This window comes from Coccomyxa subellipsoidea, assembly GCF_000258705.1.
Source record: "Coccomyxa subellipsoidea C-169, whole genome shotgun sequence".
In the NCBI taxonomy this organism is placed as follows: Eukaryota; Viridiplantae; Chlorophyta; class Trebouxiophyceae; family Coccomyxaceae; genus Coccomyxa; species Coccomyxa subellipsoidea.
In genome coordinates, this window is record NW_005178027.1 from 1,218,439 (window position 1) to 1,244,804 (window position 26,366).

Here is a 26,366-nt window from a genome sequence, read left to right on the forward strand (position 1 = left end):
TCTACCAGAGCCTGCACTAGGTGCTCACCAGGTAAAAGCATGATAAGTAGCACCCCATTGTGTTCTCAGAAAAATATTAATTGGCAAGTGAGCTCCAAGCATTTATTGTGCGACGGATACAGCATACCTGCGCTTATGCTTGTGAGCGATGGTGGTCTTCAAGACCAGGTTCTTTCCTCGCCCACTTGGCACTTTTGTATGCAAGCATAACGGAAACACCCCCAAAAATTCCTGCAACACCTACCACCGTGTAATAATGCCTCAATGAGTACTTCAAGCCTCTCTGAAAGATTACTGGCATATGATTCACTCACAAATTCAGCCCAAAAGTGTCTCGATCCCACTGAATCGCGAGATGGCTTTGATAACAGCGCTTCCGATAGAGTAGCTGGTGGCCTGTATTCTCAATTTGCTCTGAGAGTGTGATCAGCCCAACTTGGCTTGGTCGACCACATGAGGGTTACTAAACCTTGGATCTGGGTATCTCTCGTCTCTGATCACGCACGATCTGCATCAGGAAGCGCATGTAATATCGTTCAATATATATATATACGATAGAATCGGATCGCTTGTCTGTTAATGCAAGATGCTGCAGTGATGCAAGTGCCAAGATCCACCCCTCTTGATACAGTTGATCAACTGTTTGACTGGACGCCACGAGCGCTGAGAGATAATCAATACTGCCAGGCTAGTATCAGTATTCAAGATGTGCGTCGGAATCCAGCCTATCAATACTTTGATGTCGTCTTTGCAAATGTTAATGCTGTGATGCATGCTGCCTTTCTGAGCATATCTGATGGTTCCCTTGATGTGCATATAGAAGTAGAAATCTCTCAACACCTTACATTATTTATTTTATCACACAGATTCACCGACCTGCCGATTCTACTCGCCTTCTGGTCTGTCACGATATGGCCAATGGCTATCATTCAGATGCCTTTCCTCAGGGATGTGGAGATGACAATGCCTACTACTTGACCCACTGGCACGTCATTGATGCCTTCATATATTTTAGTCACCATTTCGTGACGATCCCCTGCCCTACATGGATCAACTCTGCTCACAGGCATGGCGTACAGGTAAGCACTAGCAATTGCTTGATGAAGGCTTTCTTAGCATTCAATTCATCGTTAATACCCTGCATATGCCTAGAATGGTGTCTGATTTTGGTAAAACAATGCAAGCTGCGGGAAGTCACATCTGGCATTCTGTGGCTTCCCGCAACTAAAAATTGACTGGCATCCAGGTCCTTGGTACATTCATTACAGAATGGAAGGAGGGAGCAGAGAAATGCAGACAGCTCTTTGCCAGCAGCGATTCAGCCGAGCAGACAGCACACCAGCTGGCCGCAATTGCAGCCTTCTTCAGATTTGAAGGCTGGCTGATCAACATCGAATGTGACCTGGAGGCCAGCCTCATACCAAACCTTCTCCATTTTCTCAGGTGGAACTCCTTCTCGTGCAATGACACATCAATTGCGCAGCCCCAAGCACCGAAGATATATTGTCATGATGTGACTTTGTTATTTTCGCTAGCTGCGTTGCGGGATGGAAAACTTACAATATTTGCTGTGCTCTGCTCAGGCTGCTGACGCAGCTGATGCGTCAGCAGTGTCCCAGAAGCCAGGTCATCTGGTATGATGCCGTGACCACTGAGGGGAAGCTGATTTGGCAGAACACACTGAATGACCTCAACCGGCCCTTCCTGGATGCCACGGATGCCATCTTCATCAATTATTCTTGGAAGGTGCGCTGTGTCACCTTGCTTGTACTTGCCCTTCCTTTGTTTCAGGCACACTGTTTCACATTGTGATTATGGCATTGCATTGCGCATTCCTCCAGCAATTTGCTGTGTTACAGGCAGGGACTCCACTGGAGGCAGCGGCAGCAGCAGGGGAAAGAAAGCAGGATGTGTACATGGGTATTGATGTATTCGGAAGGGGCACTTTTGGAGGCGGTCAGCTCAATTGCAACGTGGCAGCAGCCGCCGCACGGCAGCAAGGTAATTTGCTTGTGCTTTTGAAAAAACTTGCATGTTGTGGGTTGTGTCTGCTGGCTACATACCAGCATGCAAAATTTTTCAGGGCATGCAATCCTGCTTCTGCAGGATTGGGAGTGGCGTTGTTTGCACCTGGCTGGGTTTATGAGGGCAACACCGGGGACTGGCGGCTGTTGGCTGAGCAGCTATGGTCCAGCCTGGCAGCTGTCTTGGGCCCTCCACGTGCCCTCATCGCAGAGCTCCCATTCGTGACCAGCTTCTGCCCTGGCTTGGGCCCTGCTGTCTACCGCTCGGTACATTCCTGCAGCCATGATCAAAGCAGCATTAAGATCACTCTCAGTTTTTGACATCCCCCATTCTGTGATGCACTTCACTGTGAACGACCGAGGTATGAGTGATGCAGGGGAGGGTGGTGGATGCAAAGCCATGGTTCAACCTGTCAATGCAATCGCCACAGCCGCTGTTTGGGATAGCTGAACAGGTCCGGGTGGATTTGGTGCCAACTGCAGGCAGGACCTCTGTCAGAATCAGCAGCCTCCATGCTGCTATTCGTCCCGAGAAGGCTTATGAAGGAGGATACTGTCTGCAAATTGCAGGTGAGAAACTGCCTGACGGCTGTATCACCTAGCATGAATTCTTATGTGCTGCTCTTCCTCAGAGGGTTTCAGGCTTGCACGACATTTTACGAAAGTCTTGCACGTTGTGCCCCATGCAGGAAGCTTGTGGTCTGGGGTGAGTGTGTTCTCTTTGGAGCTTTTTAAGGCTCACTTTGAGGTGCCTGCCAGAGGCCTTAGCCTGATGAATGCTATCCAAAGCACTCCTTCCGCTCAAGTTTTCATTGAGCTCCGCACTGCTGATGGACGGAGCTTGAACATGACAGGTGTGCCTCCCTTGCAGAAACGTTATAGTCAGCCTGATTTCTATGTGCTCACAGTATGCCAGTCTGTAAAGCACCTTGATGCATGTAAGTTTGTCTTTCCTGGTGCAGAAGAGGTCTCTGGGCACCATGACGATTCCTGGCAGATTAGGTGTAGCCGGTCTTCTGCGAATATCCCTCCAGGCACCACTGTTGAGAGTGTGTGGCTGTGTTGCACATCATCATCGGAGGGCGATGCTGCTGCAAATTTTGCAGCAGCCATTGGTAAGCACTTTCCTAGACCTCCAAACTCCCGATTTAGTTGTATCAGCATTTGCCCAGGCTGGTTCTGGTGCATTGTCGTTATTTTTTTGTTAGAGTAGAGCTTTGTGTTGGCGCAGGCATGCTGCAGATATTGCCTGTGGGCTTTGCAGCACCCAACAGGCAGATCCAGGGCCTGGCCATCCGCAATGTGTGCCTGACAGGACCATCATCTTGCACACCTCTACTCGATGATTCGACTACCACTATTCATACTTCAGCCAGTTTCGGAGCAGAGAGCCCATCATGCGTGTCATTTGACATGGACTGGAACTCCCTGCCAGGGACATTGCGTTATAACATCTGGATGTCTTGGTCTGATGTTCCCGAGCTACCTGTGCAGAATGATAGGAGACCAGCAGATGAGAGTGCAGATGGAAAAGATTGGGCGTGGCTGGGAAGCTCAGTTTTGGAACGGTTCAGGGTTGTCGATCTGGCAATACCGCAGAGCACCAAGAATTTGACAATTGCAATTCAGGCAGTGAATGTGTTGTGTCAGGCCGAAAGCCTTGCTGATGCAGCCACAGTGATAATCCCTGTAACATCTTCATAACATGGAAGCCTGGTTGGGTGCTATTCCATCAGCTGCATCTTGTGTACACTGCTGAAACAAAATTAATGCCAGCATAAAAATATTACAGTATTTCAAAGCCGACTCATCTTAATGACTGCATCTGACTGTCAAAGCACCCTTGGAAACCCAGACTCCTCATCACTCACTTCATCGGACAATTGTATCCAAGAGTTCTCTACTCAGCGTATAGTCCTCCCTGGAGTAGTACTCTGCCAACAGTCGGTAGACATAGGAGGGAGTGTAGCCTCCTGTGTCTGTGACAAAGAGTGAAATGAGCTCCGGTGGCACATAGTCAAACACCTGCATGCAGCAAAAGACTGGTTGACAAGACGCCAACCATAGTAATAGATAAACGACTTGCATCCAAACATTTCTTGGAAAATTCATAGCAAGCTCGGCACAGATGATGCTTGAATGTTCACCGGGTTTGGTGCATGCACATAAAGCTGCTCCTCAGAGACACTCGCTGTGCTCTCTTCTGCATCCAGCACCTCTGCTACCATGCTGAAGTCCATGACATCCGAGGGAGACTGCAAAACCACATTGCATTACTTCAAGTAGGATTCAGACATCCCCCTGACTTCTCAAATAGCTGCACAAACAGAGGCTCAGGGATGCACGATACTGCACGGAAAATATGACAGACGGTTTAAAGGCTGCCCCTGCAAGGTGTGAGCCTGACCTTGAAGTCATTGAAGGAGACGGAGGGGTCGTGGGGGAAGAGCGGTGAAAGCTTGTGCAGGCCCACGAGCACCACAAAGGGCACCGCGTGCCGCTTGGCAGCCAGCGCCACCAGGTGGCTGCCCACACCCGTCATCACACCCCCGTTCGCCAGCAGTGCATGCGCTCCCACCAGCACCTGCACATGCACCAGCTTGGATTGGTGCTCTCAGACTTGCAGATATTTGGGGCAGAAATAGACATGACTGGCCAGCGCAAATCAGTGCAGATATTTGGGGAATATATGGACTGGACTGCGATTTGGTCGGCTCTCATAAGTTTCAGATGCCTTGAAGGAATTGGGAGTTGCACTGTGGTTGGCCTCGCTTGCACATAGTGGAGGTATGGATGGGATTGTCTGGTTCGTCATGGACTGACTAGCATGAATTAATGGATTCCTTTATACTGCGAGTAGCAGATGTGGCCAGACAGTGGTGGGTCTGGCGAGGCACCTTGTTGACGCGCGCCATCATGGCGAAGATGGCTGCGTCGGGGATGGCTGTGGTCTGCAGCCCTGCCTGGGCCAATTTCCTCGCCAGCTCCTGACCGCCATACCTAGGGGCACCCTCTGCCACCACCACCTGCGCATAACATGCATCGCTCCTCTCCACTGCCTCCCTCTGGCCACGTGTGTGTGTGGTAACAACGTCACCCACTTCATGAGGCTTGACGAGCCCTGGCTGGCCTACTGACAGTGCATTGCGAATGGATGGGCTGGGAGTTGACCTGAAAGTCGCGCTTCTTGGCAGCTTCCAGCAGGAAAGCCAGCACCGTGTCGGACATTCCGAATGTCAGGATGGACTCGTTTGCATGGATGTGCTCCACCGCCTGCCACATGACCAGAGCTCCTTTAGCTTTCAAGAGAGTAGCCAATTTGCGCATTGCAGTCAATTTGATAACTGTGCAGCGCTTTACAAGCATACCAGGTGATGGAGGGTTACACGTAGCGTCTATGTTAAAAATCGGGAGAGGCGCACATGCAGGGCAATGTTGCTGTCAATGTCTCGCAGTTCCCCAACCAGCTCGTTGAGCTGGTCAATGATGCTGGCTTTGCCCTCCCAGTGGCCGCCTCTCCGCCGCTGCGCCCCGCTCTGCGCCGCGTCCTGACTGTCCGGTGCCTGCTGCGACGGCGCAGCTGCCGCCTCCTTCTCTGCTGGCCCATCCTGAAAATCGATATTTCTTGTCAGCATCAGCACCTGTGAAGAGCTGCAGATGCCATCAGGACGATATGTCCATAGCCTCGATGCGAGGACAACAAATGAGTACACTGAGATATTATTTGACCACACTAATCGCACAGAAAACTTCATGCACTTGGCATGCTGATGTAAATAGTGCCGGGGATAACTCACCGAGACATCATCGTGCTGCAAGTCCAGAAGGTTGTGTAGCGAGGCACTCCTGGGCGGCGGCTGCCGGAAGGCTCTGCTCAAAAGGCCTGTGATTTTCTCCTTCTCTGACAGTGCTGCAACCTTTGCTGTGGCAACCTCCTCCTTCTCCTCCTGCAGACCACCCTGCTTGAGAGCTAAGTTGAGGCATGGGCTTGACATGAAGGTCATCCACCATGAGATTGGAAGCCAAACAATATATGGAGCGTACGTTCTGGGACTCCTCGCGGATCATGTGCAGCACTCGGCGCACAATGTTGCCCACAGCAAGCTCTGCAGCAAAGTTAAAGGGACTCAGGCCATTTTGATTCACGTGCATCCATTAAGCAATGTTTTAGAAACATAAATACATGTTGATCAAATAGGAAGGGCCAAAGGGCGCACCCAAAGGCTTGGCAGCCTGCAGCTGAGTACCCCAAATGCGTACATCGCTTAAGAGGCTTGTGGCGTCTGAGTGCCCTTTCCTGGTGATCAAAGATCGCAACAGCTCTGCTGTCGCCCTTGCTGTATTGAGTGACCCCTCGATCTGCCGGCGCCTGGGCATCAACAGCAACCACATTGGCAAATGATCTGTGTGTTGCATTGACAAACCATGATTGATCAAGAGTAAGTGAGAACGGATGCAGGCACGAAGGATGATATAGTCAATATTATAGTGAGTCTAGAGAACATAGTGTACCGAAATTGGCGGCACAGGGCTTCGATGTCTCCCTGGAGCTGCTGTGGCATCTTTAACCGCGCACAGGAAGCTCCTTACGGATGATGATGCAACACAATATATTGAGGTTTTCCTGTCGATAGCAACTAGATAAGCGTGTAGGAGCAAGCTCTGTTGGATCCTCTCGGCAGATCACTGGTTCTGCCAATCGCTGGCTGTAGCTATTCTTATGTTTTTCTTACCTAAAGATGTCTCTGACAGTACTGCTAATAATGGATCGTTTGTCTATTATGAATGGGAACAGCGATTTGTAAAGTTAAGATGTGAAGAAGCTCAGAGCAGCATCCTTCATGGCATGCCAGAGCCTGAAGAGCCAGAGTAGGCACACCAGCAGCTTGCCTAACTTAAATATAGACACAGCAATGTGCACCTGCCTGTATCTCGAAGAGTAGTAGCATGCTTCCAAAGCATTGCTTTGCAAATGTGCAGTGTGTGCAATGCAGTGTACTGTGCTAGTATGGGAAAAGCTGAACTAGTCCGCACAGCCCACTGAGTGTGCAAGTATCCCGGAGCAACTTGACTTAAAGTCATGAGACCGCCGGTGACATTGCGCTCTTCCTGTACCGGCAATCTATTGTGCTGAAGCTTGCATCAACTAAGTTGGTTACATCCTGTATCAACCTGCGCAGTTTTCCTCTGGAACAGCAAATGTCCGCTTCATCAAGCTTTTAAGAGACGTCAAACGTGGGTCTCATGCAGATTCAATCAGTCAAGTCTTCCCCTGCAGTGGAGACCGAGGTGGCGTCCGCGAGGGGCCATTGCTGATCTCTTTGTACACCTCTGACTGCTTCAGGATGTTGTCCCACTTAGGGGGCACTGCGATGGTCCCGTCCTTGTCATGGAAATGCTTGGGCGCTTCCAGCAGCGGCATCAATCCTCTCCGTTCTGCCTCCAACAACGCCTGCAGCCAGAAGCTTTCATTTTACAATACATAGCACTGATGTGTAACTCTTGACGCATTTTCTCACGGGATCAACCTTCCATTCTATGCAACAGCACAGCAGCCTCAAGGATTTAACCATGCACTCCGTATCTTTCAAGCAGGATTTGCAAAGTCCCTACTTGCTCGCACAGCTTCGTATTTCTTGCAGTCTTGTTGCTTTTATTTGATGTGATATTTAAAGGGTTGTCAAGGGTGGGGGGGGGGAGGAAATGGCAATATGAGCGGGGACTGCCTACATGGATCACAGTCACGCAAACCTGTTACAAACCAGGGCAGCTGCACAAAGAGGAATGCAGGGGCACCTGTTTGTCACTGCCGGAGCCGGCGGCGCCGCGGCCGGCGTCTCGGAACCCGTCAAAGTCGATGGAGCGGGAGGGGTCGGTCGGGTACGCGCGCTGCACAAAGGTAAGCAGGCGCTTGACGGCCTGCAGGTACTTGCGCGTGGCCTCGTCGTTCATGATGTGCGCGCCGCCGTTCATGACGTGGGAAATCTTTTCGCGCGCCGACCGCTCGTGGATGCCCACGCTCGTCACCCCAATGGGCCAGGGGTTGTTCCCTGCACACAGCCACACCTCCGTCAGGCGGTCAGCATGGAGCCAGAACATGCTTATGATGTTTGGCTCGCTGATGGCATGTGCATATTCTGCAGATTGCAGAGTGTGGCACGAACTGCACTCTGGGTGAAGGCAACAAAGTATGACTACATGACAGGGTCTGCATTGCATCGGTCCCAGTAATGATTCAGTGCTGCACCCGGCGCTCACTGGAATGCATGATGTGTCACCTTGCTTCTTTCAGCCTTTCTATACAGGAATCTTTGGCAACGGCGGTGAGGAGGGTGGAGAAATATGATGTTGGGAGATCAGGTCCAGCACAGGGCAGATGCTCAGGAGCTCATGCATTTTGGCAGGAGAAACGGCGGCTCACCGATGGCGAGGCGCATGTACACATCGTAGGCGTGCAGGTAGTTGCGCTGCTTGATAGCCTGCACGATCATGTACAGCCCGGCAACCATCTCAGGATGCACCAGCTTCTGCTTCAGCTGCTTATACAGCGGCTTGATGAAAGTCATTGTCTGCTGGTACTGTATTGTCGCCTGGTTGCCTGTGTGCACCAGCCTTGAATCAGATTGGCACCCAGATAATAGCGACAAGAACACTCAGATGCAAGTCCAATGTCAAGACATGCAGACGGTGACTGGACATATTCTAACCTCCGCCAGTCTTTTTCACCGCCTCTGGCCGCCGATCCAAATCTTCGCCCCATTCCTTGCACCATTGCTTGAAGTACCTGCAGCCATTAGGAAACATCAGCAAGAGAGGTAAGCCAGGCACGCAGTTCAACACTGTCAAAAGGGAAGAAAGAGGACCGGTGCGAAAAGAGTAAGTGCTGCACTTTGAGATGCGCTCTTCCACTGTCATAGCATCCTCCTCGCGCTTCTGCTTGAGGGCCTCTGCTGCCTGCCTGAACATGCGCGCTGTCTCAGTCTCCTCCTCCTCCACGTTTTCTGCCATCCCATCCTGCACAGAGCCATATTTTTACTTCTTTGGTATTTATTGATTTTAGGTGAGGAGCAGTGGCTCAATAAGGACAGCAATGCAAATCTCCTAGGTTGAGTTGCAGGAGACAAATGTGCAGCAAGGCAAGGCCTTGACCTGGTCATCAGGGAGCTTGGCAGCGGGCGGGTCTTTTCCATCCTTTTTTGCTGTGGCGTCCATGCCTGACAGCTTTTGCTTTGCTTTGAGCTTGCCCTCCTTCTGCAGCAGGAGAAGCGAGTTTGCCTGCTGGCCCTCTGTGTGCTCGTCCTCCATCTGAAAATCCTCCGCTGCTTTCCGGAGACGGGCAGCTCGTGCAGCATCTTCCTGCACATGCATTCCAGGTAATTTTTCAATGCAATCATTCACTTCGGTCAAAGTTTAGAAAATTGCAGCGTGGTTAGAAGTCACGAAAGCGCTACTTCAGTCTACTTTGAGAGCAGAAGCAACACAAGAAAGGAGAGACATAAGTCAATGCTTGAACCGGGGACTTGCTGTATTCGCCTGCTAGGAGGAATTGGTCTACTGTGCGACTACCGCTCTTCCCCCTAGCCCTGATAAGGTCAAGCGCACTTCTACATCACAACTCGCAGAGAGCAATTTCGGGTGTACAGATCCAGCAAAATGTGGTTGAAACTGTTCCCCTAGTGTTGATGGACGTGCACTGCCATAGCAAGCCCCACCTCTCCGAACAGAGTGACAGGCTGGCCCAACAGACGCAGGCGGCGGATGACCTCCTCCCTGTCCAGCTCTACTTCCTTTGCACCGCTCTCATGACGTTGCAGGCTGCGGCCGTCCTGCTCTGACCGGCTCCTTTTCCTCTCCTCCTGGTGAAGAATGGCACGACCATCTTTGGAAAGGTCCAAGAAGTGGACACAGCAAAATACCAAATTTTTTGCAAGAAACAACGAGGGTCAAGAAGCCACCGACCACGCATTCAGGTGTAGTGAGGACTCACCTTTTCTTCCAACTCCTTGTGTTCTTCCTCCCTCAAGCGCTTCAGCCGAAGGTCTTCGAGCTCAGATTGTTTCACAAATTTTCGATCTCCCAATTTTGCAGTGGGCGTATCCTTACGTTTCTTGTCCAGTAGTGCTTTCAAGGCATCCATCTGCCAGATCTCTAAGTGAAGAGTCCGCGATCGGATTTATAGCAGTATTCTCCAGTGACCTATGTCTGGAAATGAAAAATTCCAAGACGAGTTCACAATCCTGTGAAATACGGCTTGTTAAGAGCAACTGTTCAGGAATGACTTTGTGCGATTACTACTTTAGTCCTCTCTGACGTTCTTTCTCAGGGCAGCAGTCTGATCATTTGTTAACCATCAGTTTCTAGATCGTGGCCTCAAATGTCAAATATGCAATGTAAATTTCAGACAAATGTGCAATCTTCCTCGTTTCTCAGTCCAGTTGCAAACGGTGGTGTTCCCTCCTGCGGGGGGTGTTCACATGGTGAAAATCAGGTAGAAATCTGTGAGAACCGACAGGATTTGGGGGATCAATGCACATTTTGGAAAAGGAAGAAAAGTTGTGAGCCATTCATTCCGCTGAAATGGGGGCAAACAGGAAGTTACAGCAGGAGATTGACAGAACTTTGAAGAAGGTTGCAGAAGGAATTGAGGTCTTCGATCAGATCTGGGAGAAGGTACAGACCATGTCACGCTTTCTCGATGCTCACGTCATGGTCCATGCATACGTTCAAGCTTTCGACTGCGTCAGTGAAGCAAAGTTGATGCTATGGCACAAGCGAGTCAATAAAGGAAGAGAGACTGCCCATCTTGGATGTAGATGAGGAAATTAACCTTCGTTTCGTTTTGATTGCAGGTGTATGATGCGGATAACCATCCACAGAAAGAGAAGTACGAAGGGGACCTGAAGAAGGAAATCAAGAAGCTGCAACGCTTCAGAGATCAGATTAAGACATGGTGCGGCGCGTCTAAGTAGTGTCTCACACTATACCGTCGTATATTTCGCTGCTAGCACGCAATTGTACTTGTTCGGCTGGCTGGGTTTTGTTTCACTTTCCTTGTTGAGCTGCAGGATCTCGGGGACCGACATAAAGGACAAAACAGATCTCGTGGAAGCACGAAAGAAGGTGGAGCGGCAGATGGAAAGGTTCAAGGTGTGCGAGAAGGAGATGAAGGTGAAGGCCTTCTCAAAGGAGGGTCTGGGTCAGGCTACCAAGCTGGATCCCAAGGAAAAGGCAAAGAATGAGATGAGGGAGTGGATCAACGAGACGGTCGACAAGCTCACGGCAGAGGTGAGGTTCAGCTTGGAGGTGCTGTAGGCATGGATCACAGCCCAACTCCGGACACACCAGCTTGATAATATGCAGCTGATGCAATCGATGTCATGCCAGAATGAGACCTTTGATGCGGAGATGGAGAGCCTGGCCAACAACAACAAAAAGAAGAACAAGCTGCCGCCGCGACATTCGCACTTGGAGGAGAGCATCGTGCGCCACAAGGCTCATGTCACAAGGCTCGAGCAGATGCTGCGGCTGCTGGACAATGAGGTCAGCGCTAGCCTCTGTTGGGTGAAGAATTCAGTTCAGTGAACATCCATATCAGCATGCGCTTGATTAGTGCGGGTGCACCGCGTTATCATGGTCGAATCAGGCCCTCGGTTGCATGCGCAGGCCCTTGAACCTGATGACATGACGGACATCAAAGAAATGGTGGATGACTACATGGACCGCAACCAGGACTCTTTTGATGAATTTTCCGACCCAGACCAGGCCTACGAAGTCATCCTCGAACAGCTGGACGGTTTGGAGGTGTTCTTCTGCCCCTGGCTACTATTGTGCCTCCCCTGTAACATATTTTGGCGGCCCATGCAGTGAAAGCCAAGAAGAAATAAGCAATCTTGCCATTGCATGGAGGGGCATTGATCGTGGGTTACTGAGACAGAGCGTTGTGCTCCCCAGGCGACGCTGCCGGTCACAATGGCGGTGACGCACGTGAAGGCAAAGGACCCCAAGGAGAAGGAGAAGGAGAAAGAGAAGGAGCGCGAGAGGGAGAAGCAGCTGGAGAGGGAACGCGCTGCTGCCCAGGCCGCCAAGCAGCAGCTGGCCGCCCAGGCTGGCATCAAGTGCGCGCAGCCCTTCCTCTTGTCACACTGCCAGATCACCCCCGCAACATTTCAAATCCCGACAATACCGCCTGTGATTCAACAAAGCGGATACACCCCAGGACAGGATGGTCAGGCGTGTACAAGCGCGCCAAGTGAGCTAGCATCTAGGTGTCCAAGGTGCTGCAATGCAGGTGTTGTGACTAATTATGTTTGCTGCGTGCCCAGACTGGAGGAGACGGACCCGTCGCCCGAGAAGCCGGCCGCACTGCCGCGCAAGGCGTCCGAGGCGGGCGCGGGCCCCAAGCCGCCCAAGGAGCCTGTCACGCCCACCGGCCGCACCGCCATTGCCGTCAACACAAAGGCCGACACCCCCACCGCCGCCAGCAATGCGCCCCCCACCCCCGTGCGCGTGCAGACCGCCTTCTCCCCGGGGCCCACCTCCCCCATGGCCTCCCGCCAGGACCACATCGCTGGCTCCTCCCGGCATGTGAGCACTGGCCTCCTCAGCACTCCTACATAATGCTCTGCTCACCGGGGTGCTCAGCCAGTGAAAGATGTGCTGAGCACTCCTGCATCTTGCTCTACTCACCGGGGTGCTCTGGCCAGTAAAGATGCGATGTGTTTGTGCTGAGCACTGTGCAGCAAAGAAGTCACTGTGGTGAAGGCGCTGAGCAAATTTCTCGCCTGCAGACCTCGTTGGACACAAGGGAAGACGTCGCAACCACGCCGCTGGCAGCGCCGCCACCGCCGCCGCCGCCAGCTGCCCCTTCTCCTGCTTCGTGGGCATTCCCAGGAGACTCAGGTGCGCAGTGTGCAAAGTTCAACCTCCGCTGGCAAGCAAGTTTTGCCTGGCCCTTCCTATGTCAGGAGATTGATCAAGAGGCCAAAAACAAATCGCACATGGTGAGGTGTCTGCGTTGAACAGGTATTGGTGCTGTTGCAGATGGCTTTCCGCAGTTGGGGCAGGCGCAGCTGCAGCAGGATCAGCAGAGACGCGCAGCAGCTCAGCGAGGCGCTCAGCCAGCTGGCGCATTACAGACCAGCTTGCCCGACAAGGCAGCGCAGCCCGCTGCAATGGCGACAGCCAATCAGAAGCTGCTCTTTGCAAACGCAGTCGCAGGTGCGCCCGCCTGACTTGTCTTCTTCAATTCCTTTAATACATGTGTGCATGTTGACCACAAAACATATGCTGTGCTAATATTTTGCCTGTGCGTGCAGGGCGGCCGTCTGAGCTGGGAGGGCAACCAGACGATGCCCAGCAGGTGACCTTCTATGGCTCTGCAAAGTGCGAGGTGTCACAAAATCTTGCTTATGAAACCTTGGCAGTCCCTGTAGTCCCTCTTGGTAATGCTGCCTGTGCATGGGCACTGACAGAGGCACTCGGGGCGGCACGTAGGTTGCTCTGGCAGGGAAGGATGATGGGAAGTTGGCGGCTGCGCTGCTGCCACCGGGGCAGGTGGGAGAGCTGCTAGGAGGCCAGGGCGGGCGAGCAGCGCCGGCCGTTCTGGGGCCCATGGCATCCCCCCAGGACACCCTCAAGCTGCTCACTGCATGCTCCGAGTACGAGCACCCCAGCCCATCCCTCTACACCTTGCTGACCATGGGCTGTACGTTTTTTCTTGTTCAAAATCTTCAAGCTTCAAGTTGTGGTTCTGGGGTCACAAGTGATGGCAGGTTGTGCGCGTGCGCATGATAATCTTTGGTATGAGCCCGCGCTGCAGGTGTTTGACTTGGTATCATTGCCCTCCGAAGCTTGTCACCATGTGAAAGATGGTAAGGCAAAGAGAGGTGCGTAAATGCTGTTTGAGTGGCTACTGTGTAGGCGGTGCAAGCCGCAGCTGGCGGACAGCCAGTGGCAAACGGTGCCGCCGCGGCTGCGGCCGTTCCCGGGCGGCGTCCCGGCCTCCTACCCCACCGAGAAGGCGCCCATGGTGCAGCACCCGGCCCTCTTCGAGCGCCTGGACACCGAGGCGCTCTTCTTCGCCTTCTACTACCAGCCGGGGTCCTACCAGCAGTACCTGGCTGCACGCGAGCTCAAACGCCAGTCCTGGCGCTACCACAAGCAGCACGCCGCCTGGTTCCAGGTGCGCCCCTCTCAGCCGCATTCGCTCATATCTCTGGCAATTGCACTGCCATGCTGTCTGCATAACTTTTTATCCGAAGATCTGCAAATGATGCTCGATTTGGGGCACCTCAAGGACAACCACTTCGTCAAAAAAATGCTGGGCTGCTCTGCCTTCACGTTGTCCTTCCGCGGGCAAGGTGTGGGTCGGGGTGAAAGGGCATAGCATGGCATGCGCATTGTCGATAGAGTCTTACTTTTATGGGCTGTCCATGGTAGGGGTGAATAATACATGGATTGTGCTATATATTAGTACCCCTCCCATGGCTGAGTCTGGCTGTGCCCCCTCTGCTTGCAGCGGCATGAGGAGCCAAAGACGGCCACAGAGGAGTATGAGCAGGGGACGTATGTGTACTTTGACTACAACATTGTTCACGACGACCAGCAGGTCGGCTGGTGCTACCGCCTGAAGCAGGACTTCATGTTCAAGTACGACGCCCTCGAAGATGAATTGCGCATCGACTGATCTGCCTGGCTGCTGTGACAGCAGCAGCCTGCCATGCCGGTTAAGTTCAGTGGAGTGTTGCCCTGGTCTGTGTTGTTTGTGAAAAGTTTGCTACGTCAGTTTCAGCCTGCCGTGCTTGCGTCAGCAGCAATCCTGGAATGATGAGGTCTTGTTGGGATGAACACTCTGTTGAAGTACATTTCTGTGCGAGACTGCCCTGAACTTATGTTCATTTTTGACCAATCCACTTGTGCAAATTCGGTTGCTTGGTTGAGGAACTCATGCTAGAATGGCCACGCGTGATGGAGAGACTAGCTAGCCGGACACCTTGATGAATGACCTGTGCAGAATGGATGTGACTTGGTTGATGCATGGATCTTGATGACTGATCGATAGCCTCACCACTCTGCGCTACAGAATGTGGGCTCGAAACATTCAGGAATGAGCAGTGATATTCTTGCAAAGATGGAAGTAAGAGACATGTAAACTGCTGCCTCTCATTCCTTGCTCTAGTACAAGCCCAGCCGAGGCTGCGGCATATGATGTCTTTCACACACCCCACTTTAGGCAGACTGACGCGATCACACGAGGCACGCATGCTGTTGACAACCGTCTCTGTGTCATATGTGACTCTGTACATCATCTACAACATCTGTGCAGCATCTACAATATTGTCCGGCGGCGAAGCGGCTTCATGCGGTTGATGTAGAGGTCCTCGTCAGACGAGAGGGGCCGCCTGGAGCCATCAGGCCGCGCCACAAAGGGCTCAAACTCCACTCCACGTCCGGCAGGCCGCACAACAACGCTCCACCCCTCCTTGGGCCTCTGGGGCGCCTGCCTGGCTCTGCTCTCATTGCTGATGCTCTGACCCACCTGCGCCCATTCCACACGATTGCATGCTCAATGCCTGACAAACCCCTCATGGCTTGCATGAGATCTGGACACGAGTCTAGTCCGGTCCAAAAAGCCTCCAATTTACGCTAAATACACCAACCCTTGTTGTTCTCTGGCACAGATGTGAAGTGTGTCTTTGTGACATAAAGAGAGGTGTATTATACGCATTGCAAAGAAATTTTAGTGCAGCCAGAGCCCTACCTTGCCAAGGTTGAAGGCCAGCCGCTCCCTGAACTCCTTGACCAGGATCCTCTCCTCATGCGCGGCAACCTCCTCCTCCCTTATCCTCACCTCACTCTCCCAGCTGGGGTCCTCGTGGCTCTCATACACCCTCTCTGCATCTCCCTTCCCCTTCCCTTTCTTCCCTTTTCTCCCTCCCCCTCCCGTCCCAATCACCTGCATGCACAGCTTCTCCCTTGTGACCTCACCCACTGTGCATGCTCAACTATTGCCCCTGACTTGTTGTAACAATGCTCACTTGATGTGATAGTGTAAAGGAGAAACAGCCTGCCTGAAACACATGCAGCAGGGGTGGATCAGCAGTGAATCTATCCTTGGTAGCAATAACAGCTGTCAAGCATGCATGCAAGCAAACAAAGCAGATGGCATACATATGTGGTATTCGCGCCAGGATGCAAAATCCGCAAGAAGCACGCGCAGCTTTGCGCAGGCATGAGTTGAGGTTGTGCAAGGCTGATGGTGGCAGCCAGCGTGCATTGTTGATGTGACAAATGCAGAAGCAGTAATGCTGCGCACCTCGAAGGCGGGCTTGGTCGGCAGCAGCCGCACGTGGCGCTCGAATCTGCCGCGGACCTCATGGCACTCGAAGACGCGCTCCATGTCCTCGTGCAGGTCTTCCAGCAGCTCCTCGCCGCTCTCGCGCTTCCCAACCTCCATCTCCTTCAGCGCGATGATCGCCATCACCCGCTGCTGCCGCACCCGGAACAGCTCCGCTATCTGGGGCACTGACCACCTGCGCATGCATGCGCCACAGCATCTTATGCTACTTATTTTCAAGTATATAGATGTGCCCACGGATGATTGGGTCTTGCTTGGATCTGGCGAGTCCAAGACGGGGTAGGATTGTGGCAGCCTTCAATTGCAGTTTGTCTGCAGGATGTACCTTGCCTTTTGGCAGGAAAAGCGAGGAGTAATGATGACGATAATAATTATTTAATATGTCATGCTGGGCGCTGACTCTGGGAATCAGAGCAGGCTAAGTTGGCTGGAAGCGGTGTAATCTTAATGACTGCCTTATGCGCCCTCGCTAAGGCAGCGTGTTAATAAATCGTTCCACCCATTGCTGTGCATTGTGACCCACCGGAATGTTTGAGCACATTAGCCCTTGATAGCTCCTTTTCCAAGCTTTCTGTCGCTTTCTATGGGCACGGGAATAGACAAGAAGAGGATGGGGCACACCCGCCCTCCTTGTTGAGCCGGTACATGAAGTGCTTGACGTCGTCGCTGAGCTGCGCATTCTTCTCATTCTCTGGGACGCGGCCGCCGGTGAGGTCCAGCATCCACCACACAATCGTGTTCTCGTCATCCACGTCATACAGCTGCCAGCCAGAGCTGTGCTCCCCCGCATGGTTGATGGGGAAGGCTTGCACAGCATCCTCCTCTTTATAGTGGTCAATGACGCGCCGACTTAGCATGGCATCAGGGATAGATACGTGCTCGGGAGCCCTGTACTCATTGCGAGGAGGAGCACTCTCTGCAGCATCCTGCACCATAATGACACTGTTGAGCAATCAGGAATTCAATACCAGTGCCAGATTGTGAGAGGTAACTCCACAAACATGCAGCTCTGAGGCGCACCTCATCTGTGCCACCAGAAGCAGACTCAGCTCCAACCACCCCTTCTGCGCCTTCCACTGCAGAGGTGGTGGCTTCCTCACTGGTGCCCTCAGTTTTCTTTGCATCCTCTGCTGAGCACAGGCTCCCTGTAGCTTCCTTTGAGGTGCCCTCGTGAGAGCTGGGGCCATCACTGGAAAAGTGTCGGCAGCCTGGGTACGTTCGAAGCCATTTTCTTTCACTTTGCTGTTGCTGGGTGTGACGGAGGCCGACGTTGCTGCTTTCTGGTGGGAATGCGGCTGCACTTTCCTGGCATGCTCCTAGCTGTGCGAACTGTCTGCCGGAAACACGGACTGCGATCCGCTGCAAAGATCCTCTGATCATCAGATATAGAATAAGTAATGACAATGCAGCAGCTCCCAATCACTGGTCGATCCAGTCAACACACAATGGATCTAGAATGTACTGGTTGATATGGAGACAACCCCGAGTAATCTCTTCAATGACCTTTTGTTGCATTCGCCCTAGCTTGAATCGTGCTATCGTGTTTCAAAAACTGCATACACCAGCACATTGAGATGGGTTTGGAAAACCTCCCAATGTTCGATGTATCCCGCTTTGTGAAGGGGTTTGCTAGGGTTCTAGGTCCAGTCAAGAACAACCTTCTGTTTCATGATTTCCAGAACACAACTGTCCCCGAAATGTTGAAGATCTTCGCCACGATGCTCGATAAGCGCTATATACAAGACTGTGGCTGACGCGAACCGTCTTTGTCAGCTTCTCTTGTATAATCACTGTTCAGCTTCCAGTGCCATGCTTGCCGAAGGGCAGCTTTGACGATTCTTCTCCTCATCATGTTGTTCCTCTGAATCGTCTGAGGAGCATAACACAAAGCTACGCGGGAAGGGCGTTGGACCTCACGTCAGGGCATTGGCGAAAGTGTCATGGAATTCGCATATGACCCGCTCCCAAGGTTCTTTGCTGAACACATCACAAAACTTCAGCTGTTTGAGCATTGCGCCCCGTCAGAGGCTGGTTGTGCCAAGTGACAATGACTGTTGTTCTGCAGCTAGTGCTCCATCTAAGGACAGCTGCACTAACCATATAATACCAAGTAGATGAACTGCAGCCATCCCTTGTTACTGTGCTCATAATCAGGACTCACACTGAAGTCACTCAAGGCTGCTCCACGGGCCAGCTTGTTGTATGCTTACTACGTTGAAACGAGCCCCACAGGGCTTTGCTGGTCTTCTGGTAGCATTGGCACAATGATTTGATGTGCTGCGCAGCTTGCCAGAGGACGATGGTGAGCCAGTGCAGCCATTGCTCAGTTCTGAGAGTCTGGAGTGGGATGCGATTGCCAATCTGGACGATTTCTTCAGGCGTATTTACAAGTAAGGACACAGCTCCTGTTGTGCCAGATACAAGCTTGATCTGGAATTGTACTGCGTGACCTTAAACTATAGTTATCTGATGGGGTCACACTCATGCCTTGTTCCTGCGCCCGCTGTTGTTTGGCTTGACATGATGGTTGCGTCAAATGCAGGTATTATGAGGAGAAGGGGTTTGAGGTCATCCTGGTGTCGCGAGTGCTCAACCTGTTGGCACTGGCATTCACCATCGCCTTCTCCGCCTTCCTGCTGCTGTTTGTCAAATGGCATGCGCTTCGCAGCGAGTGCATTCTGAAGGACACCTGCGACATCTCCGAGGTGCACACATTGATGCTTTGTCAATTTGCAAACAATGAATCATTTTGCTTGATTTCACGTCTTTGCTGGTGCAGTGTGCCTAGCTGCCTATTCGATCTACTTGTCCCTGTCTTGGTGTACCTCACTGCAAGTCCTTACACCAAGGAAGGTGATGGTTCTGTGTGCAGGTGGTGTTTGATCCGCACCCGCTGAAGGACGGGTTCACGGTGTGGAACACGCTGCGGGTGATGTACGTGGCCATATTTGCCGTGTACTGGCTGTACAACCTGGCGCACCTCTTTGTGGACCTGCGCGAAGCCGCGGTCATTTCCCACTTCACTCGCCACCGCCTGGGCCTCTCCGCGCGCCAGCTCAAAACCGTCACCTGGCCCGAGGTCGCGCGCCGCATCGTCGACGTGCGCCTCTATCCAACTAGCTTCTGTGTGCTTTTGCTGCAGGTTTAGATTTGAACGTGGCTTTGGCATCAGTCAAGCCCTGGCATGTCCATATCTTTCCTCCTGGATGGCGCTTGGAATTTGATGCTGTGAGTGCATGGCCAAGCTATACCATGGATCAAGTCACATGCAATTTGCCACTTTGCTTCTTCTTGCATCCTTTTTGTGCTGGGTGGGGAGTTGAACAGATGGATCGACCCTGTCTGTGATTTGTATTGTGCAGGTCCAGAAGCAGACGAGGCTGTGCATCACCAGGGACCTGACGGAGAAGGACGTGGTCAGCCGGATCATGCGCAAGGAGAACTACTTGATCGGCATGCTCAACAAGGTCAGGCAGCCCCGCCATCTCCTGGTACCTTACAAGTGCATTACTGGCTCTTTTGTAAAGTCTTCTTTGCGCTTGCCTGTGCTTGCATTTGCATTTTAGCTGTTGGGCCGGGTGTGCATGCTTGCCTGCTGTTCTGAGTGTGAAAGGGGATGTGGCAGGGTGTGCTGGCGCTGAATGTGACCATTCCTGGGCTGGGCAAGCGCTTCATGCTGACCAAAACGCTGGAATGGAATCTGCATTGGTGCATCCTGGACGCCATGCTGGACGATAACTTCTGCATCAAGGAGGACTTCAAGCACGACGCCCCCAAGCTGCAGCGCCGCTTCAGGCATGCACCTCACTTCTCCCATGCGCTCTTCATTGATTAGGCAATGAAGAGCGATTAAGCACTTGCTGGAGCTCTGGGGCCAAATCATGCAAATGGTTGCTGTGACAAAGGTTGATAGGGTGCGCTGGGATCTTTTTGAGCGTTGCCGGTGCTGTGAAAAGACGCGCATGTTGCGGTGGGCCACAATATGCAAGGAGTTCATGGGCGGCTCCTGGTGTATTAGCGCAGATCTGATCTAGTGTTGGGCAATGCGACAGGCGTGTGGCGGTGGCGAATTTGCTGCTGGCGCCGTTCCTGCTGATGTTCCTGCTAATCTACTTCTTCATGCGCAACGCCGAGAAGTTCTACCACCAGCCGTCCTCCGCTGGCGCGCGCCGCTGGTCCTCCCTGGCTGCCTGGCGCCTGCGCGAGTTCAATGAGCTCCCCCACTACCTCAACCACAGGTGCCATGTCTCTCCATTTAGATCTCAACTCTATGCACTAAACGAGGGTTGCTGCGGCCTTGTTTTCCATGGAGCGGCTTGCTATAACTGCCCAATGCATGACAACATGTGAGTATGGTACCTATGCTGCAGTGATATGGCCAGGTCTTGTTCTGGACTGCGCTTGGCAGATTTGCATTGCGTTCTGGCTGGCATGATAATAAGAAAGGAGAAAGCTGAGGAGTGTGCTGCTGCGCAGGCTGAATGCCAGCCACAAGGCAGCGGAGAAGTACATCCAGCAATTCCCGTCGCCCGTGCTGAGTCACATGGCCAAGTTTGTGGCGTTCCTGGCGGGCTCCTTTGCAGCGCTGCTGCTGTTCATGGCGCTGGTGGACGACACTCTGCTGGAGCGCCACCTCTTCGGCCGCAACCTCGTGTGGTGAGCCCAAAAATTTCACCTGCACACCTTTTTATGACAATGCATTTTCTTCCGATCCTGATGACGCCTGAACCATGACACTCAATTTTGTGCTATCACATCAGCATCCCTGAATGATTTGGCTGTGCCTAAGCCTTGCGATCATATTTTACCCATCTAGATTGGCACTCTGCTCCTGCCCTGTACCTCTTATTCTCACTTTTCCTACGTCATCCGGCCACGTCACGAGTCCCCATGCAGAGGCCTCGGGCAAATGTCTGTGCCCTGTGTGCGTGTGTCAGCCATCCTGATTGCCGTCCCTCTTATCTCATGTACCTTTCTTGCACAAATCTCTGAGGGATCCTCTGATGCCTCCTCGGCTTCAGCCGCTCTTCTTGCCCGTCCTGCTTCCTCGATTCTGCACCTTGTTGCGCTTCACTGCCTTCACGACGAATGGAAATGGTGTGCGCGCAGGTGGGCGGCCACGCTGGGCATAGTTCTGGCGGTGAGCCGGGCGTTCATAGCAGAGGCGGGGGTGGCCTTTGAGCCGGAGCTGGCTCTGCTGGAGGTGGTGGCGCACACGCACTGGCTGCCCCGCCACTGGCGCGGCCGCGCGCACACCCAGGAGGTGCAGCAGCAATTCCAGGAGCTCTTCCAGTTCAAGGTGTGCCTCCACTGCCCTTGTCTTCGCGGAAACATAGGAACGAATGTCCCCCCATACTTTTCAATGCATGCCCAAACCTGTGTTCATAACAGAGACAACCTGGTATAATACTTGAGTGAGAGAATTGCGCAGACATCAAGGCAGAGCGCCAGAGATAAGAGTAGTTACTGTAAAGGTGCTTTTCAGACCGGACTTGCATTGCAGGCATAGGGATATCAGCTGAGCGAGTGAGCAATCACTTGTGGGAGTGCTCAATATATTGAGAAAGGGGTTTAAATATTGACAATGCCATGCCGAGGGTGGGCTGCTGAGGCAGAGGGAACGCCTGCGCAGGCGCTGCTGTTCCTGGAGGAGATGGCGAGCATCGTACTGACGCCGTTCGTGCTCTATTTCTCGCTGCCCAAGTGCGCGCCCGCCATCCTGGCCTTTGTGCGCGACTTCTCCGTGCACGTGCCGGGCGTCGGAGACATCTGCTCCCTTGGTGCCTTTGACTTCGAGCGCCACGGCAACTCCAAATACGGCTCCCCCTCCCAGGCCCCCAAGGTGCGTCTCTTTTTAGTCTTCCTTGTGACTCCAATCTCAACAAGGATCTGTAGATTTCGTCGGCTCTGGGCCTTGTGCAATGTGGGTATCATCTTGCTGCAGCCCAGAAAGACTCTAGCAGGTCCACCAGTGCGAGATACTTTCCTGGCGCTTCTTGAGGCTCTTCCATGTGCTTGCCAGCAGAGTTGAACACATACTCAAGGAAGGGTGTATCTGTGCATGCAGGCAGCCCGCAGCCGGCAGGGCAAGATGGAGAAGAGCTTCCTCAGCTTTGCTGCCACGTACCCCACCTGGGAGCCCGACTCGGCGGCCAAGCAGATGCTGCTATCTCTGGGGCAGGCGCCGCCGCTGCGCAACGGCCTCAACGCCTCAGAAACCGACTACCAGCCCATGCACTCCGCAATTGCCGCCTCGCTCTTCCCTGGCGCTCCCAGGTCAGTCTGCTCTTGCAACCCTCCTTCCTAGCTCCCTAGGATGATGGATTGATGCTTCTTTGTCTTTTCATGCAAAGCTGACAGACAGGGGCGGCTCAGCGAGTGGTAGAAGTCAGCCTGAATTGAGAGCTCCTGCACACCCAAAGTAGCTGGGATTCTGGTTCAAGGTCCGGATGGGCCTGGGTTGCTTGTGTGAAAACAAAAAGACAGGCTGGCAAATGATAATGATAATGGTCTGCAGGTATCCGGCATACCACAACATCTCGCCCTACAGCGTCGCGGCCGCGAGCAGCGTGCACCGCCTGGCACTGAGAACCGCGCCAGGCGCTGCCAGCATGCAGAACAGCATCTTTGGATCTGCTGAGATCACCGCTGGAGCCGCCAGCGCCGCCGGCAGGTGAGCTCATTTGACAATCAACTGCACCGATGTATTTCCCATCATTTACATTCCTTGATTCTTGCTAGCCCAGGCTGGTTGGGGGTGGTATAAATACTGAGCACCGTGTCCATGGTTGATTGGGTCTTGCTTGGATCTGACGAGTCAACCAAGGGGAAGGATTGTGGCAGCCTGTAAGTGCAGCTTGTCTGCAGGACGTACCTTGCCTTTTGGCAGGAACAGCGTGTACAGTAATAACAATAATAATTATAAATCTTGCTGAACAACAGTATTTGGATTCGGAGAGACCCCAACTGACTTGGGTGCCATTGGTTACAGCTTTGGGGGCAATGAGCTGGAGGAGAGAGTGGCGGCCGGCCAGCTGCTGCTGCAGTCTTTCTATGAGGACCGCGAGCGCACCATGCGACTGGGCGGCCTCCACCATGCGCGGCCCAGCTCCGCCAGAAGTGCGCTCGCTGCCGCTGCCGCTCACTTTTTTCTTGTCCGATTTTAAATTGAAGCTGTCCTGCATCCGCATGCATGTGGCCAAGCTTGCAGTGGTGGCTGCCGAGCTGCTCCTATTAGCCCTCTGGGATGTGGCGATGATGACATGCTGCTTGCGCTCCCTCTCTGCATAGTCTGTTGTCGTCCTGTGTAATATTCTACTGCCACATGCCTAGTGCTGGGCTTGCACTGCCAGCATTGCAGATGGTGCTGCTGAACTCTGGCGAGAATGACACTGTGCTTGTGCAGAAGATTCTGGAGACCTGGGCCGATCCCGTGGGGGAGGGCTCGGTGCTGCGCAGAGGGGGAGCAGGGAAGGTGACGCCGGCTTCCTGGGACTTCCGCGCCACCGGCAGGATTTGGCTCCTGACTCGCTTCAAGGCCAGGCGCATAGAGGCATCTCCACAGCCGGCCCGCCGCCGCAGCAGGTGTCACCGCGGGACGCCAGGCCGGCGCGGGTGCAGTGGGCGCCAGAGCGCAGCGTGAAGCCCCCCGCCATGAACGGCCGGCTCCCGCAGATCGCTGAGGGCGCCGGGCTGCAGCAGGAGGGTGATGCGCAGCGGCAGCTGTGGCAGCCCAGCGGGCAGGCGGGCAGCGAGGCCCGGGCAGCGGGGGGCCTGCTGGGCAGGACCGGCCTGTTCCGCAGCCGCAGCTCCTCTGACCGGGAGGAGGCGCGCGCCAGCGAGATGTCCTTCGTCACGCACGGGCCCTCCGCGCAGGCCGAGCAGCATCAGCAGCAGCAGTCTATAGCGGAAGAGCCTACGCAGGATGACGCGGAAAAACTGCAGCCAGGGTGTGGGATGGGGCAGGAGGGGTTTGGCGGGGTGCGCGATCCGCTCGGCGCGGTTGACCAGGGGCACCTGGCACCGGACGTGCCGCACTGGGCACAGGAGGGCGAGGAGCTGTCCGATGATGACTTCATGCTGGGGGCCAGCCAACACGAGGACATGCAGTGCCATGCTGCAGACAGCTGCAGGGGCTTCCCTGAGCCTTACGGCCACCTCCCCTTTGCGGCAGAGCACTACGAGTCGCCGCGCAGTGAGGCCTGCTCGCTGCACCGGGACGGCGCAGGCTCCTTTGACCGGGGATCTGCGCAGCTGATAGGGCCGCCGCAAGGTTGGCACGCGCAGAGCCATTTGCAGAGCGCGCACTCTGGCGGCTTGTTTGAGCCGCTGCACGAGGCCATGTTGGAGCCGCATGCAACCGCGCAGGGCTCGCCAGGCTCGTCGCTGACGTGGCATGATGAGCAGGCCCCCTCAGAGGAAGACATAGAAGCAGGATTTGGGGGCCTGCTTGAGTCATCGCTGCAGAACGAGGGCATGGCTTCCCCTCACTGGGATCCGCAGCAAAGATGAAGCAACATCAGCACAATATCTGGGATGCTGGGTTAAGCTCATTGTGTACAATATGTATCTGTATTGTTGACCAGGACTCCGTGTGAACGATTGCTTGGTGTAGCACATAGCCACAAGGTGTATTTGTACACGTCCCAAATGATGGGCTCTTGGGAGCTTAAGTCTGAGTCTTTGGAAAAGTTTGCAAGGTATAATTTCGCAGACTGCGATGGCTGTGAGGCCCAAGAACCCAGAGGGCCTTCTAATGCGCTTCTCGAGCGCCCTTAGCATATCGTGGTGCTTCGTTGGTAATAACTCGTTCGTGAACACTCTTGCTTGTACTTCGCCATCTTTCATATGAACATGGGAAGCAAATATTTGTCCAAGGAGTGAAAGCCAATGTGGCTGTGACAGTGGGCTCCCCGGTGGTCACGTCACTCAAAGTACAGAGTTGAGGTGTACAAATTGTGACGATTACATCTTGCAAGTGCGACTGCATGTGCGGCGACAATCGATTTCTTTACATGAATACCGTACAAATCCTTCTAAGTCAGCAGTGGGCCAATGCAAACCCTGGATTTCTGAAGTTCCACACATCAATCTCGAATGATTCTTGGATCCAGATTAAACTGCGTTTGGCCCAGCACTTAGATTGCTTGACATGACTATCCATCTAATGCGCACGCCGGACTTGTCCCACAGCTTTCCAATGCAAAGTCTGGTTCCCCGCCAAGTTCTCATCCGTTCTATTTAACTGATTTGCAAGGCCTGGATCTGCAGCCTTTTTTCTTCCTCAGTTGATCTCCACATTGCCATCGCACCACCATAGGATAGTTCCTCCCTCCTCCTCCTCTCACAGCCCCTGGATCAACAGCATTTTCTGGATTGGCAAGCGTTCTTGATACCTCTAGGAAGGGCATGACTATGCAGCGGTGCTGCTGATGCCTAGATCGAGCCAGCCAAATGCAAAGAGCAGCAACAACACCAAAGTTATATCAATGAGCTGTTCTCTCCCTGGACCACTGCAGGCGGCTCCAAAAAAACCTCTCAAATTTGGCAAAGTACAAGCCAGAGCAATCGTGCCTCTTAACATGCCTAGCATGCGATCACAAATCCGTGTACATACGCCAGGCATTCGACCCGGCTGGTAATGTGCCCAGGAGTCATGGAGAAGTGAATCATGTGCCCTTCATGCGCCTTAACCTGACGGTGTGATGAAGCTTTGTCTGCTGCTGCAGGATCCTTATGCCAAGATGCCTGCATGCGTCGAGACGGGCTCCCCCGAGAAATTGATCGACAGACTCAAGGTGCTTGTCGACCACGTCATCGGTCTCGGCGGGGATGTCAATGTCTTTTGCGCGGACATGGACCACTGCGTGCAACTCCACCAGCACCTGAACCAGGTACATATGTATGCACCTCTATCTAAAATAATGTATACAATGTGACGTTCCCATGTCACCATCAATTGGAGTACATGACTCCAAGTGCGCATG

General features: G+C 53.3%; 6 protein-coding genes across 6 annotated transcripts; 3 read left to right on the forward strand and 3 right to left on the reverse strand.

Annotated features, from left to right (window-relative positions):
• Positions 1–890: 890 nt before the first annotated feature.
• COCSUDRAFT_18686 (glycoside hydrolase) lies at positions 891–2,345 on the forward strand (the record flags this gene model as incomplete). Its single annotated transcript, XM_005644780.1, has 5 exons — positions 891–1,079; positions 1,247–1,443; positions 1,584–1,746; positions 1,860–2,001; positions 2,107–2,345. Coding segments are annotated over 5 exons (930 nt in total), but the record flags the coding sequence as incomplete, so codon positions are not given.
• A 1,551-nt stretch (positions 2,346–3,896) lies between these two features.
• On the reverse strand, positions 3,897–6,401 carry COCSUDRAFT_18960 (nagb/rpia/CoA transferase-like protein; the record flags this gene model as incomplete). Its single annotated transcript, XM_005644781.1, has 9 exons — positions 3,897–4,049; positions 4,172–4,279; positions 4,432–4,608; positions 4,922–5,050; positions 5,196–5,297; positions 5,447–5,611; positions 5,822–5,897; positions 5,983–6,130; positions 6,242–6,401. The coding sequence occupies 9 exons, from the start codon at positions 6,399–6,401 to the stop codon at positions 3,897–3,899; spliced, it is 1,218 nt and encodes a 405-aa protein (XP_005644838.1).
• A 1,377-nt stretch (positions 6,402–7,778) lies between these two features.
• On the reverse strand, positions 7,779–8,828 carry COCSUDRAFT_18977 (Prp18-domain-containing protein; the record flags this gene model as incomplete). Its single annotated transcript, XM_005644782.1, has 3 exons — positions 7,779–8,074; positions 8,446–8,622; positions 8,732–8,828. 3 exons carry the CDS (start codon positions 8,826–8,828, stop codon positions 7,779–7,781), a joined length of 570 nt encoding a protein of 189 aa, XP_005644839.1.
• A 1,773-nt stretch (positions 8,829–10,601) lies between these two features.
• Positions 10,602–14,709, forward strand: COCSUDRAFT_58005 (hypothetical protein; the record flags this gene model as incomplete). The annotated part of the gene is made up of 13 exons (XM_005644783.1): positions 10,602–10,694; positions 10,874–10,974; positions 11,090–11,309; positions 11,409–11,564; positions 11,688–11,825; positions 11,976–12,139; positions 12,347–12,608; positions 12,812–12,923; positions 13,065–13,241; positions 13,340–13,383; positions 13,518–13,681; positions 13,944–14,205; positions 14,542–14,709. 13 exons carry the CDS (start codon positions 10,602–10,604, stop codon positions 14,707–14,709), a joined length of 2,061 nt encoding a protein of 686 aa, XP_005644840.1.
• Positions 14,710–15,351: 642 nt separating this feature from the next.
• Positions 15,352–17,692, reverse strand: COCSUDRAFT_58006 (hypothetical protein; the record flags this gene model as incomplete). The annotated part of the gene is made up of 6 exons (XM_005644784.1): positions 15,352–15,561; positions 15,784–15,978; positions 16,339–16,555; positions 17,002–17,306; positions 17,401–17,569; positions 17,682–17,692. 6 exons carry the CDS (start codon positions 17,690–17,692, stop codon positions 15,352–15,354), a joined length of 1,107 nt encoding a protein of 368 aa, XP_005644841.1.
• Positions 17,693–18,320: 628 nt separating this feature from the next.
• COCSUDRAFT_37952 (APG9-domain-containing protein) lies at positions 18,321–23,057 on the forward strand (the record flags this gene model as incomplete). Its single annotated transcript, XM_005644785.1, has 11 exons — positions 18,321–18,349; positions 18,923–19,085; positions 19,253–19,480; positions 19,743–19,847; positions 20,006–20,175; positions 20,433–20,618; positions 20,857–21,036; positions 21,490–21,679; positions 22,013–22,222; positions 22,448–22,656; positions 22,898–23,057. 11 exons carry the CDS (start codon positions 18,321–18,323, stop codon positions 23,055–23,057), a joined length of 1,830 nt encoding a protein of 609 aa, XP_005644842.1.
• Positions 23,058–26,366: the final 3,309 nt, after the last annotated feature.